The 21071-nt window shown below is 43.5% G+C and overlaps 3 protein-coding genes across 3 annotated transcripts in view; 1 reads left to right on the forward strand and 2 right to left on the reverse strand.

Moving 5' to 3' along the window:
- The window catches only part of LOC126557178 (uncharacterized), a 422959-nt gene that overhangs the window by 303082 nt on the left and 98806 nt on the right, over positions 1–21071 (reverse strand). The gene's annotated exons all lie outside the window — the stretch shown is intronic.
- The window catches only part of LOC126558300 (ras-related GTP-binding protein A), a 284579-nt gene that overhangs the window by 232433 nt on the left and 31075 nt on the right, over positions 1–21071 (forward strand). The gene's annotated exons all lie outside the window — the stretch shown is intronic.
- On the reverse strand, positions 219–11064 carry LOC126567122 (proton-coupled folate transporter). The gene is made up of 3 exons (XM_050223355.1): positions 10324–11064; positions 462–1876; positions 219–390 (listed from the first exon to the last, which is right to left on the reverse strand). Exons 1-3 carry the CDS (start codon positions 11062–11064, stop codon positions 255–257), a joined length of 2292 nt encoding a protein of 763 aa, XP_050079312.1. The 3' UTR covers positions 219–254.

Below are 21071 nucleotides of genomic sequence, written 5' to 3' on the forward strand. Positions count from 1 at the left end.
GACACCACCACGTGTTGGCACACTGCTCTATTTACGGACTGCTAGCCACATCGTAACATCGTAACAGATTTCTAATGTATAAAGTTTAGTAAAGAAACACGAAGGTTCAAAAACACTATTTGCCACCCCAAACCAATTCACTTTCTTACACATCTGCTTCGCATTATCACATACGCGATCGTCGACAATGTAAGCGCAATCAGTCATCGTCGCCTGACACTGGGCACCGTAAGGGACGATAACCGTTATCAACGCTATGATTGAGAAACAGCCGGTGCTTCATCATCGATCGCTGGCCCTTTCGCTTCACCGATCAGCCCGGCTCCAGGTGGTTTTTCCGTTGGCATGCCATCTTCCATCGTACGTCCGCGGAGGGAAATGTGTATTGCGCTGCAAATGCAAGATCAAGCAAAGGCGGTAAGTGAAATGATTTTGGGGTAACCCTCAGTAGAATCACTTACAGTGCAATGAAGAAAACTATCATCTGAGTGCCCATTGTGAGCAGAAAGATAGCCTGCGGGTAGGTGTTGATGGAAGCGTTGTAAACCTGCGTGTACAGCACACCGCTAAACAACGGTACGGCATTGTCAAACACGGACAGGAAGGAGAATATGATGCCTCGCTCGTTTGTGGGCACCATTTTGGATATCATTGACCGCAGGACGGGCGCTACAACGGGCCCCACACTTGAGATCGTCGCACCGATGTACAGCACCCATCCAACCTGTGCAAAGATGTACACGAACCGGGCACTGGCATGCGCTAGCGCACCAATCATGATGATAAGCGTATCCTTTAGCCCGAGCACCTTGGTAAAGAACGGTACGCCCAGAAACATCATCACGACGTAGGCCGCCGATTGATAGGTTTTAAAGTAGCTGTACAGATCCGTGTCCCAGTTGAACCGGAGCTGTGTGTAGAGATACATTTTGGGCTTTTCATCGCGCTGGAACGTGTAGAACGACATGGCTACCATCATCAGGTACATGTAGGTACGGCGATGCATCGTACGGTGGCGTACAAACGTTTTCACCGATCGTACCACATGCTGCCGATCGAAAAAGTCCAACGGCATACGGTACCAGGGCAGCTCACGTATCGAACACTGACGCTCGGTCGTGCGAGATTTAAGTCGAAATGCCGAGTACACAATTGAGCAGGCCAATAGCGATGCGTTGATCGCAAACATGATCGTGTACGATTTTCCTGTATGATTAAATATCACATTACCGAGGGCAACGCCGATCGGCATCGTACTGAGGTAAGTTGCGTCCAGTATGGTGATGCGCAGTGTCCGTTCTTCCACCGTCGTAATGTCGGAGATGTAGGCAAAGCAAGACGCAAAGATGGCAATGTCCGCACCGGTCAGTACGCTTGGGATCGTTGCCGTGTAGATGATGTATTCCACCGGCCACGAAGGCATACGGGTGTTCACGACGATCATGATCGAGTAGATGAATTTACCGATAAGGCCCAGAATAAGTGGCAGCTTGCGACCCCGCCGGTCCGACCAGGCACCGAGAAACAGTGCCAGTATAATCGGTACTACGTACATAGCTATATTATTCCACTGATGGAAGGTGGACGTCGTCACCTGCACCTGCTTTTTAATGTCCTGATACTGCTCGATGTTAAGGCATATCTCGTGCGAATATCCGTGATCGACCGTGCACGCTTTGTAGAGAAAGAACGCCTGCTCAACTACCGACGTCAGCATAAACGCCATCATGTACAGGAACATCGATGGTTCAACGGAAATTTTGTTGTACCATCGTTCTTCTGGTCGGGCGTTTTCCGAGGTTAGGCAGTCCGCTACGTTACCGTTACCGGTTCGATCATGTTCATCCGGCGGTCTAGTATGGCTACCTTCGCCAGGCTAAAATTACAGAACGAAAACTCCACGATTAAAAAGAAATTCCTGCTTAAAGACCCTCTCTCTCTCTCTATCCCTTAGGCTCTAAATAGAATTTTGCTTACCTCGACAGTATCATCTGCCATGGTCGCAGGGAACGCTGGAACGTCGTCGTCAAGCGAGACTCTCCGGTTGCCTAACCTGATCGACGGTTCGCTGACGACTGCTGTAATTGTTTACTGCTCTAGCGAACATGCCTTAACGGAGGCTTACACGGTGGTAGCGAATACAACTGTGAGCATCCGCGCTTGATTATATTACAAGCGTCATCTTTATCGTCCGTAAACGAAGCTCCTATCAGGCTTCTGGCAAACGGACCTCTCTTTCCAGCATCACCTATACTTGTGCTTGGTTGGTTTTGTGGAGTATTGCTGGCGCACCCAGATAATGCTATCACTCTCATGTGATGCTGTGCGGTGTAGAATGATGGGTGAAGATACTACAACCTCTAATTGAAGCTGTTAAGAGCAGCGGCCTGTTCGAGAGTACAGCCGTTCATTCAATTTCGCAGACTGTTTACGAATGATTATTGGTGGTGAAATTGATATTTCTTATGTCGCTTCGATAGCTCGCGGCTTCTGAACGTGTGGAAGGAATGTGATTCCGTTGATAAGCGAAAGAAAGAAAGAAAATTTAAAAACGAATTAGTGTAGCGACACGTGTTCTCTTTTACTACGGTGTACGGCGTGTTAATACGATAGGACCGGTGTTACAGCTCTGCTAGCTAAGGTGCTAATGGTTTCGATTCAGTGCCTGTTACCAGTTGTAGTAATGGAGAAAAAAATATTACGAATTCCGTCTTTAATTTCTATCTGTTTGAAACAACTCATAATAAGACCCTAATAAGCAATGTCCCAAATTTTGTGCATGAAATATTTCAACCCTTACTTCTGTTATGCATCTAGGGATTGATGCACGTGAACAGCACGTGTTTCAAGCTGTCAAAATGTATTTTTGGTTTTGTTTTGATTCCGGCAACTTCCCTGCCCCGGATAACATCCTTTTATGATTGTCTCCGTCACAATACCACCGACAACGCGCGATAAGCATTGCTTTCTTTTTTTTACGGCACTCCATCCTCTGGTTCAATTGTCTATTATACCATCTGCTGCCGTAGATTAGTGTAATTACTTGCACAAACAGCAGTACTCTTTTATCTTAAGTGGTCCTGATTGCAACTCCCCCATGCACGTCAAGTATCATTTTAATTATCAAGATTCACTTACTTTGTTGCAGCGCGCCAAAGCGCGCGTATGCTTATGTTTACACTTCTGTCAATGCTTTTGATATGAGATGAAATGATAACGTACAAAGCGAAACAATGCCACGTCGTACAATGAACTACAAGCAAATTACTTTACCTATTTTTCTCCTTGAATCCTTTTGCTTTGTCGTCGTCAAACATTTGCGCATTAGCTGATTCACAGTATTTCACTATTACACTACCTTTTGCTCAAAGTGACGTACTTGCGAGTTAACATTCTTTCTATAACACTTTTAAATTAAATGCGATTTAGCATAATAACCAATTGAGCTTCTGCTACAAGGCGGGAAAGAAACACGGAAACTGTTTGGTTTCATAATTGCTCGTAACACAGTTTGCCAGGGGTTGACAACTTTTTTCTCAAAACAAGGAGCATTATGTAAACGATGAAATAAAAAAACAGTTTCCGAAACATATATTTCCTCGTAAATGAATTTTTTTGTATCATTACTCATCAACTATTAACGTAAACTCGACGTTTATTTGGGCTTTATCAAGCAGTGTAATTATAAATTCTGAGAAAAACCCAAACATCGTCGAAGCATCGAACACTGTGCGACGATAATTTTATGCATGCAAGTTTTGTATGCAAGTTTTATTTATTGTAATGAAATTTTCACGATTCTGTAAAATATTTCAAACACTTCAGTCAATGGTCGTTTTTCAAACAGCATTAAGCGAATTTTATAAGTTGATGGCGGTCACGATGGTGGAGGCGACATTGCCGCAATTCTTCACACGACAGAATGTAGAATATTCCCTTTCTACGTACTGGAATTATAGCATAGCACAGAGTGTAACAAGAATTATGGTTTAAGGTCACACAATTTCTTTTTCTAAATTGTACAAAATTTAATAAGCAACCCCAAGAAGAAGGAAAACCTAGCAATGATGAGTGTAAAAATGATCCCAAAGCTAAATCTTATACTTTAAAACAATCAATACACTCCGCCAACCCTCTGTTTCTGATGGCTCTGTTCTGCTCGTTGGTCAGGTCATTGCTGGCGTACTGCTCAGTTGTCCCCTTGAAAGTGGAACCCCTTAACACATTCACATGTAACGTATTAAGCGAGGTTTTTCAGAGGTTTTTCACCAGGTTTGCTATTCTTTAGTTGCTGGGCGATTTGGCCTGGGTGTTCACCTCCTTACGAATCCAGGTGCCAATTGCTTACGCACTCTGCAAGATCGTCGTTTCCCAGCCCAATCCTTTTTCATCGCTTTCCTTCTTCTCGATCTCATAGATTCTTTTGCTCTCCTCAATCCTCAACCCATTTCTATGTCCCTGCTCGTTCTTTGCGCCCACGTTCTTCTCTAATTGTCCCTAGCAGGCGTTCTGCGGTTGGTCGCAAAGATCCTCTGCTCCGTACTATGATTAGTTTCAACCTATTAGCTCACAGCTTTGATTTTCACACATCTTTAACCTTCTTCACACTTAAATAGTGTGCTCTTAGGTTAGCAATATGGTAAGGTTAATTAGTTATTAAGTTACTTTTGTGTAGCCGCAAGGCAAACGAAATTTAAATGAATAATAAAAGTAATAATAATACAAAGATACATTCTCAAATAATAACAAATTATTACAACACCACTTAGAAAGGTAATTAAATAACAGGTGATTAATTTATAGGAATTAATTGTGCATCCCGGATTAAACTTAAACATACACTAATAAAATCAGTGCATGTTTCATTAAAAAAGGGCGAAGTTGCCTCAAGTCAATTCCCTAAAGTTGTATTGCTGTAGGTCACAACGTCCTTTCAGATAAATTAATATACTCTTTAGTAATAAAATGAATAATTAAAATTAAATGAATAACAACTGCTTTTCTACTTTGGTGCCAACAATGCAGTGAAATTCGAAATATTTCTTCATGCAAAGAGGATTTAACAAAAAAAAAAATTGTCCTCATTCCACTCATCAATCAAATCACCTGACGAAATGCCGTTTCCTAATGGACTCATCAACTCCTTTCGAGCATCATCTAAACTAGCGCAAAACACAAAAAAAAAATACATCCCATCGAGTGCCAGCTTTTCATTGTGCACAAAAAAGCGCCCTGAAGTACCCCTTTTGCTCCCAAACTATGTTCGCCCTTGACCAACATACCACAGCCAACCAACTTGTACCCTTGATCGATTCGGGCGGTCCGTAGTGGGGCCGAAACATCATTTGTCATGTAACTAGCACACGGAGGAAAATTCATCCCGCTAGCATTAGTGATTCTGGTCTGGGAATGTGTACGGGAGAAGAAAAACTCCTATCCGCCCATAACTAACCATTCATACACTTCACGCTGGCTCAAGTGTTCTGCCACGGGATCTAGGCATAAACCAATGCATAATGAGTGGCTCCGTCCCCACACACACACACACATAGCTTGTGATGGCGCAGGTGGATAATCACCGCCCCGAACACTGCTGAACTTCGCTCGTCCATAATTACCTCCCGACAGTCAGTACCGACTCGGCTACGACTCTCGAGTGCAGCGAGGACTATTGTGCTGTTGCATGGCGCTTTCATGATTACCCAATTTCGGGAAGCGCTCAGCCCACCAGAAAAGACCATCGCATTCGTTCCCTTCGAAGGGAATCTAGCGGTGGAATCAATGCGGTGGGATGCTAGAGAAAGGTGCCGTCTTTCGATGGTTATAACCAGCAAAGCTGTTGGGTTCCTCAAATTTTGGGCCACCTCGAGTGGAATCAAATCGGGAACAGTTACCACACTCAAGACCGCCCCAAACATGCGCCCCGTATTGGAGACGCGAGGAACCAGATGCAATTGCGGGTTGAGAATGGGGGATGAGCGGCAGGTGGATTTCATTGATCGGTGCTGCATGGAGATGAGGCTGAAGATCGGTTTACCTTAATCCCGCCAAACTTAATCCGCAAACACTGAAGTTCGCCATCTACATAATGCTCGGCAAACGACTTTCGGGAGTCAATGAAACATTAACCCATTTTTCTTCCGGCTGCTGGTCGGATGGGGAACTGTTTGTGCTGGTTTGAGCATTATTGCTTTTCTATTACGCCTGCGCAAGCGAACGCTTTTGCAGACGCAATTGCTTAAACATCAGTCTTATGTTAGGCACATCTTGCACAACACGCTGAACAGGTAGTGAGGTTTTGTTTTCTTTATTGTGAGGATAGTTTCAGCAATGCGGTCAAAAGCAATTGCGAAAGAGCCATTGCCTGCGGCTGTATTCGCCCATTTATTGGGGTGTGATGTGGTTGCGAATTGTTTGGCATCACAATTAAACCATTGCTTCCTGTTTGACCGTCAAATGGATGCTTTTCTTCTGCCGAGTTCTTTTTGGATTAAAGACCTGCTATCCTATGGCATGGGGTGGTTAGGCGGTGCAGTTGCTAGTACAAAGGGATCGGTATCGAAGACCATCCGGAATCGTCTCCCCTTATGTAGAACCGACTATTCTGTTGCGGCTATTCAGCGGCTTAGACACGCCAGACTCCAATGAGCTGGTCATGAGAATGACACCGGATAACCCAGCCTGTAAAGTCGGCGAGAACACGGAGTCTTATTTGGTAGTCCTTGCTATTAAGTTACGGTTTTGATTTGAAAAGATCGTCCAAACGCTTGCAGCCGTATGGATGAGAAAATATGCCATTGTTAAGCGGAAGGATTGAGCATCGAAATAATTTTTAAGTTGAAAAAATCTCTTTCAGTTTTCAGTATTCAGAATTTTTCACACTGATGTGTTGACGTTGAATGTATTTTAATACAGGGAGTTCATTCCTATTGTTCCAATGTTCTTCGGAGTTCTTATGCAGAGCTATCTGTAGCAAATTAGTGCCCGATTTATAAATAATGGGGTCATCCATTTCATTTTTTCTTTTGTAGAATACTATAAATTGTTAGAACAGAGTAGTTTGAGGCGTGAAAAGATACGTGTAGTTAATACAAGGTTCTAATTTATTCTGATTTTATGAGCTTACTATGTTAATCATATAAACTCTTTTGGCTTCGTTGAATACTAGATGCTTCTATATCCAACACTCCTCCTCAACGAAGACATCTTCATCCTTTAACACCGATTGCCGTTCGATGTCGTTCCAACTTGATTCGTTCAAGTGGCTTCGTCATAATGTCCGCTTCCATTTGATCCGTTGATAAGTAACGTAGCTCGATGATTCCTTTCTGGCGCAAATCTTTAGTGAAGGCATATTTGGTATCAATATGTTTGGTACGACTATCAATACGATCTGATTCTACCATTTTGATACAAGACTGGTTGTCTTCCCACACGACGATTGGATTCGTTTCTTCTTCACCAAGATCATCACCTAACAGTCGTTTGATCCACAGTAGTTCTTGACAACAGACGGACAATGACACGAACTCAGCTTCTGTTGACGAAAGCGAAACACACGTTTGTTTTCTGGTTCCCCAACTTATGAGTCCTCCACAATATTTGATCAGGAATCCGGAATTCGACTTTCTGTCATCTTCATTACCGGCCCAATCAGCATCAGCGAAACCTTCGAGTTTTCCATTACCATCGCCTAAGTGTAAACGCAGATCCTTAGTTCCCGACAGATAACGTAGGACACGTTTTGCTTCAGTCCAATCTCGATTAGTCGGATTCGATACCTTCCAGTAATGACGTACTGATACAAATATCAGGTCGTGTATTCACCGCAACATACAGCAAACTCCCCACTAACGATCGATACGATTCATTCCTTTCCAGTAATTTCTCCTCCTTTTGCTTTATATACGCGGGATCGATGGGTATCTTCGATGGTTTCGAATTTTCATGACCAAACCGAGCAATGACTTTCTCGATGTAATTCTTCTGGTCTAGCGTATAATGTCCTTTGACTTTTTCAACATGTATGCCCAGGAACTGCCGTATATCACCAAGCTTTGACACCTTGAATTCCTTTTCAAGTGTAGATTGTATGCTGTTGTATTCATCCTCCGAATCACAAAATATGAGCATATCATCCACGTAGATAAGAATAAAGCAACGCTTACCATTCTTATTTCTTATATACAAGCACGAGTCTGCTTTCCCGGATTGAAAACCCATGTTTCTAAATGTATGATCAATCCGTTTGTTCCATACACGTGCTGACTGTTTCAGACCATATATGCTCCGCTTGAGCCGACACACCAGATTTTCTCCCGACTGAAATCCTGGAGGCTGCTTCATATAAACTTCATCAGATAAGTAGCCATACAGATAAGCGCATTTGATGTCCAAGTGCTTTACCACCAAATTCTTCTTAGCAGCTATCGACAGCAAGGTACGAAGAGTGGTTTGTTTCGCTACTGGGGCAAAGACTTCATCATAATCCGTGCCGAACTGTTGAGAAAATCCTTGCGCGACCAATCTCGCCTTATAGCGTACTACCTCGCCGTTCTCATTTTCTTTCATCTTGTATGTCCACTTACATCCGACAACTTTCTTTCCTGCTGGCAACGGTACTAGCTCCCAGGTCTGATTTTCGATCAAAGAGGCTATCTCCTCCTCCATAGCAGATATCCAAGCCGTTTTATCGACACTCTGCATCGCCTCCAAGTAGCTTCTTGGTTCGCAAGTGTCTTGTTTCGTAACACCGGTTACTTCTGAATACCGCTTCGCTGGTACTCCTTTCGTTGTTCGATTTGACCTTCTTGGTACACATTCGATGTCTTCACATTCGTTAGAATCATTTGCAGGGACATGATCTTCATTTTCTTCAATGATATCACTAGTGGCCGTATCAAACGTTTCATCTTCGCTATCACTTTCTTGATGAAACAATTCAGATTTCTTAGTAGCTGTCTGAAACTCTATTTCCACATTATGATCGGCTTTACTAGTACGTTCGTTTGTTAAACGCTTAGTGTTCTCATCAAACCGAACGTCTCTACTAACAATTATCTTTCGTGTATCTTCGTCAAGCAATCTATATGCCTTGTGCTCCGACGAATAACCTACGAAAGTGAACCGTTTTGCAGTAGCTGAAAGCTTCCCTCGCTTTTCCTTTGGGATATGTACCCACGCACTGCAACCAAAAACCTTCAAATGTTTGACGTTAGGCTTTACTCCGTACCACAACTCGAATGGTGAAACTGCAACTGATGTTGTAGGCAAGATGTTCTGCAAGTAAACTGCTGTGTTCAACGCTTCAGCCCAATAACATTGCTGCATGTTTGAGTCGGCAAGCATGCATCGAACCATCTCCAAAAGATATCGATTCTTTCGCTCTGCAACTCCATTCTGCTGAGGACTGTATCCTGCCGTAAACTGCGCTTGAATGCCTTGTCGTTTGTAGAATTCCCTTAACTTATTCCCGCGATATTCTCCTCCTTGATCCGAACGAATTATCTTCGGATTGCGCCCGAACATATTCCTCGCCATTGCCACGTACTCCCCGATCTTAAGAGCTACTTCCGACTTCTGCCTAAGCAAATACAGAACGCAGTACCTTGAGTGATCATCGATTACCGTCATGAAATAACGATAACCGGTAACGGAAGCTGTCTCTAATGGTCCACAAACGTCAGTATGAACGAGATCCATCGTCGCCTTCGTGGATGATATCGATTGTTTCGGGAATGGAATTCGTACACTCTTGTTCTTCAAACAACAATCACAAGGTTCCTTAATGCCGCACTTATTCATATTACATCCAGTCGCAAGCTTCTCTTTGTTCATTCGATTTATAGCTCTCATGTCACGATGCCCGAACCTTTTATGCCATATGTGCTCACATTCCTGATTGTGGTTACTTCTAGCTGCCAACACGATCTTGTCCGGCTGTTCCAAAACGTACAATCCATTGACGGAATGTGCACACGCCACTGTCGCTTTACCATACATAATTCGACATCCAACATGATTGTCGAACTCCACTCTTGCACCTTTATTAGTTATCTGCGACACCGACAGCAAATTCATGGTTAAACTTGGCGTAAACAACACATCGCTCAACTTGACCTCCCTCGATACTCCGTTTTCGTCACACAACGTAATATTCACGGTACCTATTCCGTCAACTGGAGCTCGTTTTCCATCGGCCAATTTCACCCATTTCACATCGCTGCTTCGCAATTCACTAAAATATTTCCGGTCTGCGACGATATGGCTAGATGCCCCAGAATCTACAACCCATAACTTTGAATCGCTGTATCTTTCACTTACCCCGGCAAACGCAAAAGTAACTGTATCGTCCTTCTTTCGATGTATCTTGCCAGGTCTGCTGCTGCTTTCCGGAGCTCGAGTCAATTCCGGACAATCCAGCTTCTTGTGACCCGTCTTGTTGCACTGGTAACACATCAGGGGTTTCTGCTGCCTCTCCCAACGTTTTCCAGCACCAACTTTCAACACCGAATCCATTGACGCTCCACGATGCTTTTCGATCTCATCGATCAGCTTCCTTTTCACCAACTCCATCGTAAGATCCTCATCAGATCGAGTCTCTAATGCGGTGGTAAAAGTGTCGAACGAACTTGGTAGGCTTCGCAAAATCATCGCGACTTTGAGATTTTCAGCAAGTTCTTGTCCGGCATTTTGGAGCTGCTCGTACAGTTCTTCCATCTCGAATAAGTGCTCGACCATGTCATCGCCTTCCGAAAAACGTTTATCGCAAACCCTTTTCAGCAATGACACCTTCGATGTAAGTGTCGTTTTCCTATGATGGTTCTGCAACGATAACCACGCCTCGCGTGCTGTCTTCGACGAACGAATCAATCCGTGTTGGTTGTCTTCAATGAGTAGGCCTATTGTCGCTCTGGCCCTGGCTACACCGGCGTCCCAAACATCTTGCGACACTGCTTCCGGCTTCACTCCTGGTTCCACGTAGCACCAAAGATCCTCACGGACCAACAGTAATTCCACTTTGAAGCGCCAGCTGTTGTAATTACTGTTGTTCAGTTTCACCATACTAAATCGGCCATCCATTCTGGAACAACGATTTTACGAACGTAACGAGACAAATATTCACTTTTCTTCTGAAAAATGCCCTGGGCCCATAACCTGTTAGAACAGAGTAGTTTGAGGCGTGAAAAGATACGTGTAGTTAATACAAGGTTCTAATTTATTCTGATTTTATGAGCTTACTATGTTAATCATATAAACTCTTTTGGCTTCGTTGAATACTAGATGCTTCTATATCCAACATAAATTAGCAATACTGTGCCTGGCCGTTCCTTATGAATAAAAAAAAACTATAAATTGAAAACCACAAGGGATTTTTTTAATGTGTTCGAAAGCTCAATCCTTTTGCTTAACAATGGCATATTTTTATCATCAAGGCTGCCACAAGGCACATCGTTTGGTTGTAAGGCATCAGTCTTCTTTGAGAATAAAAGTGATACGGTTGCAGTTTATGGTGAGCAACATAGGGTCATATCAAGAGACTTGGTTCACAAAAAATGAAGCTGAGAACGTTGATGACATGCCACACAGCCTACGTTATAATCGATGTTTTATGTTCTGTTTTGGAATTTCGAATTATCAGTCGAAATTCTGATGTCGTTTGGCTGCCAAGGAACTGCAATTTGAGGGTAGCCATCAAAGATGAGTGTTAAACCAACAAACCAGCAACAATAGAAGTCTTGCTCTTCGAACTTACAGGGCATATAATAGGCATCTGTATCACCTATACATATCTCGTGTTCAGCGTGGCCTTCGAACGAGTCCAGCTAGTTTCTGGTCTTTCATGAAAGCTAAACACAATAACAGCTCATGGCCCTCATCACTGCAATACAAAAGAATCATTGCTACTAGCGATGTTGATATTTGCGAAACATTTGCAAAAAGATTTTCTGATGTTTTCCAACCACAAACAACAGACTCCACATTTGTTAATCATGCCATCAGCAACGTCCCTCAAGATTGTATCGACTTACAGGACATCGACTTCAATGAAAATACAGTTAAAACAGCATTGGTGAAACTAAAAACCTCTAACAAGCCGGGACCAGATGGCATTCTTGCAGTAGTCCTGAAATCTTGTGCAGATGCTCTTTGTCCAATACTCCTACAAATATTTAAACTGACTATTGAAAATGAGATTGTTCCTGCGATATGGAAAACATCGTGGATGGTACTGCTGTATAAGAAAGGGGACAAGCATCTCGCTACCAGTTACAGGGGTATCATATCCATGTGCGCATGCATGAAAGTTTTGGAGATAATGGTTCGCGAATCGATCCTGCATGCTTCAGCCTGCTACATTGTGAAGGAACAACACGGCTTTATGCCCAAGCGTTCCACCTCGACAAATTTGGTGCGATTTGTATCCGAGTGTGCGTACTGTATGGACCAGGGCATACAGATGGACTGTATCTACACTGACCTAAGGGCAGCTTTCGAGAGTATATCCCATGAAATACTACTCCGTAAGCTCCATTTGTTAGGCTTCTCCATCAAAATCACAGCATGGCTGAGCTCATACGTCCTAAACCGCACATATCGCGTTCAATTTGGCCAACACACCTCTCGTCCTTTCACCAGCACCTCAGGGGTTCCACAAGGAAGCAATCTGGGACCGTTTCTATTTATCCTGTTTGTCAATGATCTGTGTTCTGTGTTACCTGACGATTCTTACCTTCTGTACGCTGACCACGTGAAATTGTTTATGCCTGTAAAAACTACTGACGATTGTGAGAGACTACAACATGCTGTTACTGTTTTTAACCTGTGGTGCGTCCAGAACTCATTGACGGTTTGTACAGAAAAGTGCTTTGTGGTGTCTTTCACTCGGACGCGCTCACCTGTTAGGTACGAATATCAGATAAATAGCGTCAAGATAGCAAGAACTAAAGAAATGCGTGACCAAGGCGTTTTGATTGACGATAAGTTGACTTTTAAGCATCACTATGACAACGTTATTAACCGCGGAAATAGAACACTAGGTATACTGTTTAAATCGACCAGGGACTTTAATGACCCATATTGTCTAAAATCTCTGTATTGTTCGTTAGTTCGCCCGATGTTAGAATACTGTTCTATTGTGACTTGTCCTTATACGGTTATATCTATAAGACGACTTGAGACAATACAGAAAAGGTTCACACGATACGCCATAAGAAAGCTAGGTTGGGCAGACGGATCCTTACTACCACCCTACAATCAACGTTGTCTTCTTCTGGGCCTAGAAACGTTAGAAGTCAGGCGCAACAGAGCTCAGGTTATCTTTATAGCAGGACTACTACTTGAAACCATTGATGATCCGTCACTAGTAAGTAGGATTTCTTTTGCTGTCCCGCGACGGGTATCAAGACACCGACAAATGTTGCACGAAGCTCGCGCTAACACACTATACGGTACTAACGCCCCGCTTAAGGCCATGATTAGGCGTTTCAATCAATGTTCGTGTCAGTTTGATTTTACGATGTCTATGTCCCAATTTAAAAGTTCTCTGCGTTTATTGTAAATTCTTGTAAAGCGTCTTAGCCATAGCAAGCGTGTTTGCCTCGTTAAACCGTTCTCGGTGGACGAATCAATTAATAAACAATAAACAACAATAAATAATAGAAGCTTACAAGAAGAAGAAAAACATTCGCGATACCATACCAGCCGAGATAAAACTGCACACATTACAAAATGTATTCAACAAATAGACCGATCGTATCAATACGGCGGCGAGCCGTGTTACTAAAATGTAAAATAAATTGCACCGATCGTATTGGTTACTGCATGGCTAGCCAAGGCAACCATATGAATGATAAAATATACCATTGTTATACGAATAAATTGAGCTTTCAAATAAATTATTTAAAATCTTTGTAATTTTCATTTTATAGTATTTTACAAAAGAAAAAGTTGTACCGCGGACTCTGTATAACGGACCTCGAGTCCTCGCCCCTAGATCGATCTCCCGTGTCCCACTTTTATTACTTTTTTTCACATGATGCACTTATATTTTACTGAAGAAAAGAACACAATACAAGTTCCTTCTTGCATCATCGACAAAGTTTCCAATCAAAACAGCTGACATTACTATCACTCATCAAAAATGGCAGCATTATGCATGCATCAGAAATTATGGCTGCCATCCATGTTGCTTTAAATCCCTAAATTACATATCGCTTAGAAAGTAGCACAAATTTTATGAAATTCATCAAATTACATCTACCAAATGTCTGCAAAATAATTATCTTTCCCACCTGTCCTAACCACTTTTCACATCCCGTACTACTGCCACGAAACCACCTCAAAACATTCAAAACCTCATTACACTCAATCATTCCCCTCCGTTGCATCTTATCGTGATCGCATCTTCCCAGAGCCTTTATGCAGCATAAGAGCAACCATCTTAATTTGTCGATCGGATGGATTAAATGTATTCCTACCGGTCTGCTAGATGCTGCAATGTCACGGCGGGTGGAGAAAAGCTTAAATCCAAATCATCCCAATCACAAGCTGCGCCCACTGCACGGGAAAAACGGTGGCAAGCGCGAGAAGCGAAAATAAATCTCCTCCCGGAAGCGGTGCAGGTGCCACCAAGAGAACCCATAGTGGTGGTGCTGGGTCCATGTGGTGCAGCACACAATGGGGGTCGCAATGTCTTCATTAGTGTGCGCTTTCGCGAGCCATAATTGTTCGGTAGGCAAATGGCAACCGATTTTCCCTCCATTGGCCTTTGCCGGCTGTTGGGCTCCGAGCTGGGACGTTGCTGGGAGACACCCGGTACTCGGGGGAGACTACACATCTTCAGCACACGAGAAGACAGCGAAAGCTTACCGCTCACGCTAACCCAAATCGGGATGACATTGAAATCATTAACTCTTTGCCTCGCGATGGTGTTTGGCTGGCGCGTTTTCTTCTCCAACCCAACATCGCCGCAGTAAACGACTCGCGCTCTACAAAGCTACGGAAGGGTTCATTAGGGCATATCGGCAGGGGTTGTGCTTTTCCATGGTACTCGTCATTATTTCCCAATACCGAGCAGAATGAAGAAAAGGGCAGCAGCACAGTACTGGTGGCAAAAAAATTCGCCCAACTCCAGTTCCCTCGCAAAACAAAACCCGCAAAGCAACAAACTGCTGTTCCCTAGCCTCGTTTTCGCTACCTTTGACATTGACACTCACACCCTCTGGAGATGGTGGTGGTGACGTTGAGCGGTGGGTGGCTCGATGCAGCTGTGCATCGCAAGCACATTTGTCCCACGGTGGCGCTCCCATTGTCACATTCGCAGCCGGTTTTTCTGCCTGGTACGTGGCGCGTCGGGCCGCTTAGGAACCGTGTGCGGGGTTAAGTTCAACGATCATTTGCATCTATTTACATCTACGATCGGTCTCGCACCGGGTAGGTGAGCGCAGAGGAACGAAAGGATGTTGGGGGGGATGTTGTTAGGGTCATGTTTACATCGGGATCATCCGCGGGAACCATTTGTTGCCACTGTGGGGTTTGCGAGGAAGAAAATAAAAGTAAAAATGAAATAGTTGCAAATGAGCAGGTCCGTTATTTCGGCAGCTGCAGAATTTGGAATATATTTGAATAATCCAAGGCATAGTTTCACGTGGCGTGCAAAGAAGGTATCTTTCGTCTATCTGCTTTTGGCGTGTGAAATATGGGAAACTAGGCCTTTTCTCTTTCAGAAGAAAGTTTAATAAAATAAGTTTTATTTTTGATAAACATACAATTAATTCAAATTTACCTGTCAAATGATCCGTTTTTTAGTAAAGGCTATAATAATTTGCTGCTAAAATATGATTTATAATTTGTAATCTTCTAGAATAGAATTCAAATTTCCAAAAATAAGAAGACCATATAGGAAACACTTTTTTTCTTATATTTTAAGACCAAAATGGAACCGTTTCCGTAGCCTCTAGTGTGATACAGAAACAGATACGGAGGAAAAGAGCTGGTTGCATTTCCACGTCACTTATGCCGACGTTCATCCCTGATTGCATTGAGGTTGACATTTTTCCCTAAAAGGTTCTTTTCCCTGACCCTCCCGTCCCAAGCACCAGCCATCCAAATCCAAAACCATTCATCATTATTTTGTCCGCTGGTGTACGCGTGAAAACGACACGTCAAACACTATAAACGTAACAGCCGGGACGTGGGAATGTCGTGGTTGTCCGAAGCGGACAACAAACGATGTCGAAATCCCGTCACGGGTTAATTTGCATTTTCCTTTTGGATTTACTAACCCATCCAGCCCTTTTACCTTCTTCACTTCCACAACCATTTCGCTCCATAAAGATTCCAAACCAAGTGTGAGAGTTAATTTGTGATTTTCCCTTTCGTATGACAGATTTGTCTATTTTTTATTCATTTTTTCTTATGTTTGGCGAACAGCCAACTTTATTTTCCATCTCGATGTACCCCACACACACACACACAGTGTGTTCGGAATGGGAATGGCACCGGAAAACGGAAGCAGACAATTTGCCTGCTGAAAGGTGCAAATTTCACGACACACCTGTCGCTACAATGCCATCGGCACCGACTAAGGGAGAAGCATTTTATTTCTCAAATCGATTGACCACACAAACACCCATCGATTCCTTGCGTTTTCATCCTACCGGTGTACCCTCTGCACTCGCTAGCCTCGAGCAAGTGAAGTCATTTAGTGGCCTCGATTCGATACGCGCTTCGGCCTTCGATTTTACATGGATCGCGTGAAACGTGAAGAAAGTAAACGCACAGCACGCGCCGAATCATGCGGGATTTTTGTTCATTCGACAAGGTAAACCCCGTGGAGTATCCGCTACCTTCCTCGGTCATCAACAGTCCCGTGTGCAACTTAACCTAAACACCAAAACCTGCCGATAACGGAACGTGTTCAACCCCGCACGAGGAACCACTTTACCACTGCAAGTTTTCAGTTCAGAGCACCATTTTCCACGCAGCCTAACCGGAAAATCTGGGCAAAACTAAATTGGGCCACACATTGGTGAACACGCCAGCACCGTCGGTACAATTCTGCATTCAATTCAGCTGAAGAGGCTGTAATCAAAACCGATGACACGCGCCGACTGGTCCTGCGCCAATTGGAAAAAAAGAAACACTGACGCCTACAACACGATCGACGGTATGTGTGAGCGTTAGTGACAATTTATTGCAATAATTAATGCATTAAATTCTGCAGCCTTACCAGCCCGACTGAGGGGATCAATTTTCCTTTCGCTTTCACCGCGGAATGATTCACGGGTACACACGGGGGCGACAAGCAGGCGCCTAGTTGGACGTGAGCTGCAACGGGATAATTAACCGTTGCGAGTGGGGGCGACCTTCCGATCGTTCCCATTGCAACAAGTAGCCAATTGCAAAAAAAAAACGATAATCGGAATAAGATTTATAGTCCGGGTGTGGGAGGAAAAATGTATGTGTAGGATTGATAAAGGAGTTGAGTGTGATAGAAACGGATGAAAATAACATACCTGAATAAGTAGTTTTCTTGCGACAACATTTTCTTGATAGTGGAAAATCAATTATAATATTATACAGTTTCAGCGGCCCCATGACAGAGGCAAATGCTACGCTGGCCTTTACATGACAAGATCGGGGTTCAAATCTTATACGAACCGTTTCCTCGAAGTGAGGACAGACTATTGAACTACATGGTTCGACAAGTCTAGATAGAAAGTCATTCGGTGGCCGGCGGAGTGTCCAAGGCTTCATAGATCGTTAAGACAAGAAGAATGATATTCTGATGATGATTAAAATAAAGCTTGGTTATTTTCCACAAACCCGGTTTACATTTGTCTCCTTAGTGAAATAAAGTAGCGACTCAAATAAACTCACTTACATACTTACCTTTTCATTAAACTGATCACGGTTTAGTCCTATCGTCCAATCTATTGGACCTGGAGCTTTTTGGCGGAAGCATCAACGCCATCACTCCACCACAATGTGAACCTGCCGTGTCTTCTCTGTTTTTGTGATGATGTAAGCAAACTTTAAAAGCTAATTAGCGTCCAGTGCGATTCACTTAAATTTTACTTTACTTATACAGTCAGAATACAATTTTTTTATTGCAAGTCAATTGATACTGATTTTCTTTTCAATTCTGCAAAGACACACACAGTGTAAAGTGTTTATATCTCCACAGAGCTTTCTGCACTCCACATACCAATTCCTCCAATACCTGATCAACAGCGGAACACAGCTGTCAACCTACCGTTTGACAGCTGTGTTCCGCTTCCACAGTTCCGCACAGTAACCTGGAACTTTCAATCTTCTTCAAAGCTTCTGTTAAGGCTTTATGTTTTATGCTCTCTCCTTTATTGGTACAATTGACCAGATCACTATAATTTTATCACGATCTTGAATCGCTCAACGTCCTGATCATCTGACATTTAAGTCATTTCAGCACTCGGAACAACCACCACCAACGAGTATCGCAAACATTGCACTGTTCAATGTTTGATCCAATTGAAACTCCAATCGGAAAAAACCCTTGCAGCGAAACAGCAGCAAGATAGCTGACACGTCTGAACTGACAAGACGCAGAATCCTGGAACCAACAGCTCAATTGGCACATATATCGAAGTGTGAATCGTGAAATGAGCGCCCCAGTTCAGTGAGGTGTGTCGTAAGGATTTACGATCGCAAACATTGGTAAGTCCCAATTCAAGACGATTTTTACGAAAGTGTGCTGTTGTCGGATAAATTACCGGTTGCTTACCACGATCACTTTAACCGACTTCAACCGGTGGCATTTGGGATAAAATGCTTGCCAACCATCTGGCAAACGATCCGTACGAGAAGATCTCCTATTCCAAGAAACGGCAAGAAGTGGCACTTACTGATCGTAGTAAGTCGACGTTGCTGCTGGTGGAATCTCGCAGTTAGTTTTTCTCCTGCTTTTACTGCTAGATAAATGAGGCGTCCTCAAGACGTGATAGGAAGAAGCTGATTCGGAGCTGATTTTATCAGCTAACGATAGATGCACTGGGCTGTTCTTCAGGTGGCCTGTTTGCTTGGGCAGGTGGTGCACGTTTCAACCCGAAGGTGACGCGATGATTTGGCGGCTTGGCGCATCGAACCGCTCATTAGGGTTCGCTGAATGGGTAAGTTTTCACTTTCCACCGATTGTAGGTACTCGAAACATAGCACACTCACTTCCGAACGATCCTCGATGACCTCTGACACGACGACGGCACGGTACAATCACAACCATCGCCGACAGCGAGTGATGAATTTCGCCCCTTTTTTGAGGATGATAATTTACCGAGCTTATGATTTCTATCTACACTTACAATTACGATCTTAAGGGCCTGCATGATGGATGCTCTTCACAAAATCGATGGGAATCTACCGTTGATCTTGGTGCCTTGCAACGTACGATCGTGGTGGAATTGTTTTTAGTTAGAAGATCTTCGTTCGAGTGGAAGCAGTTTGAATCTAACCTATAAACAATCGGCCACCACTGCTTACTCATGATGCGATCGATCCATCCAATTTCTCATCATGATGCAGCAATAGTAACCGTCTAGTGTGAACGTCTAGCTGCATCAAAGTATTTTATTCTAAACAGTCGCCTGCGATGAGTTTAGCTGGCCTACATATGCAGCACGTTTTAAGTAGCGCGAGTGAATATCTTTCAAAGCATGTCAATTTTCTAGTAAACAATAACACTTCAAAATAATATTCTCACACGTGTTGCAATCCTCGACACGGGAAGGGTATATCTTTATCCAATTCAGAAGACAGCTGTTTGAAATGGAACGCTCCCATTGAATAATATGCACCGGAAGTTCACCGATTCCACCGGCTTCCGTGCATCGAACGGCAAGAATCAGGGCAAACATAATAAGCGTCAGCTATGCTTTGTTTTTTTTTTGTCGATCATGTACGATGATGATCGTCGGAACCTAATTAGTTTTTATGTTCACTGATTAGCCACGGTATCTAACACCAAAGATCACCGACTAACATTCTTCGGACAAAATCTTCCACATCATCGTCCAAAAGGCGAACACGGGTGCTGCTATAAGCTTTGTTGTTGTTACTATTTCGTTACATTTCTCGCTCCCGCTGCGTGAACATGATACTGTGCGACTTAAGAAGCTAAATGTATCCAATGTAGCTACACGTATGTTTTTCTAACCTGCAGCGCGATGTCCGGCTACTGGAGCACCGTACCTCCAGGCGGATAGAATCAATTTTGAATTCCACATTACATCATCATTAGGTCTGTGTGGCGAAAGGCTTTCTTTCATCTCTAATTTTGGGTCTCTTTTTTGTCGTATCGAGATGTTGTCATTTCCTGTATTCACATTTAACACTTCACTATACTTGTAACTTTTTGATAAGTTTGTTGATATATTCTTCAGGGTCTTGAAAATTTTGCATACTTTTACAGTTTAAAAAGGTATCATCTAGAAATGGTAAAAATACCTCCATTACTTCCGTAATCCGTACCCAAATCTGCATCTAATACGACTGAATGCTCCAGAACCCAAGCACCCAAAGCGAGCGCCCAAATTAAGGGCAGTCGGGCGAACGAAGGTTCATGTGGTGCACGCATGGAGATTCGGTAATTGGATAACTCACTTCTTGTGGTCCAGCGATGAAAAATCCGCTAATGCGCACCTTGGCCAGTGTTACACCATTCTCGGGAAGCTCTACGTCCCGGGTAGCAAGGGTGACCTTAATTCTCACCTCACCGAAACTAATGGGCCCACAATCGGCTGTGGATTGAGATTGTGCAACAGGGCAGCATCTCGTTTACCGTAAGGCACACATTCCGAAACATCGGTCCACTAGGGAGAGAGAGAGAGAGAGAGAGAGAGAGAGCCATCGGAAATGGCACGTTGTTAGGGCCTCGTTGGTTGGTACCGGTCAAGTTTTGCGTTCTGCACAGTTGTGATAGATGGATGGGCAGAAATGTTTCTTTGCTGGTCTGGATGGTGGTGAATCCAATGTCCATGATACTGTACCATAGTGAATGACTTGAACTATTCGTAAGCGACGAAGCGATCGTTTAG

Source organism: Anopheles maculipalpis, chromosome 2RL (genome assembly GCF_943734695.1).
Source record: "Anopheles maculipalpis chromosome 2RL, idAnoMacuDA_375_x, whole genome shotgun sequence".
Classification (NCBI taxonomy): Eukaryota; Metazoa; Arthropoda; class Insecta; order Diptera; family Culicidae; genus Anopheles; species Anopheles maculipalpis.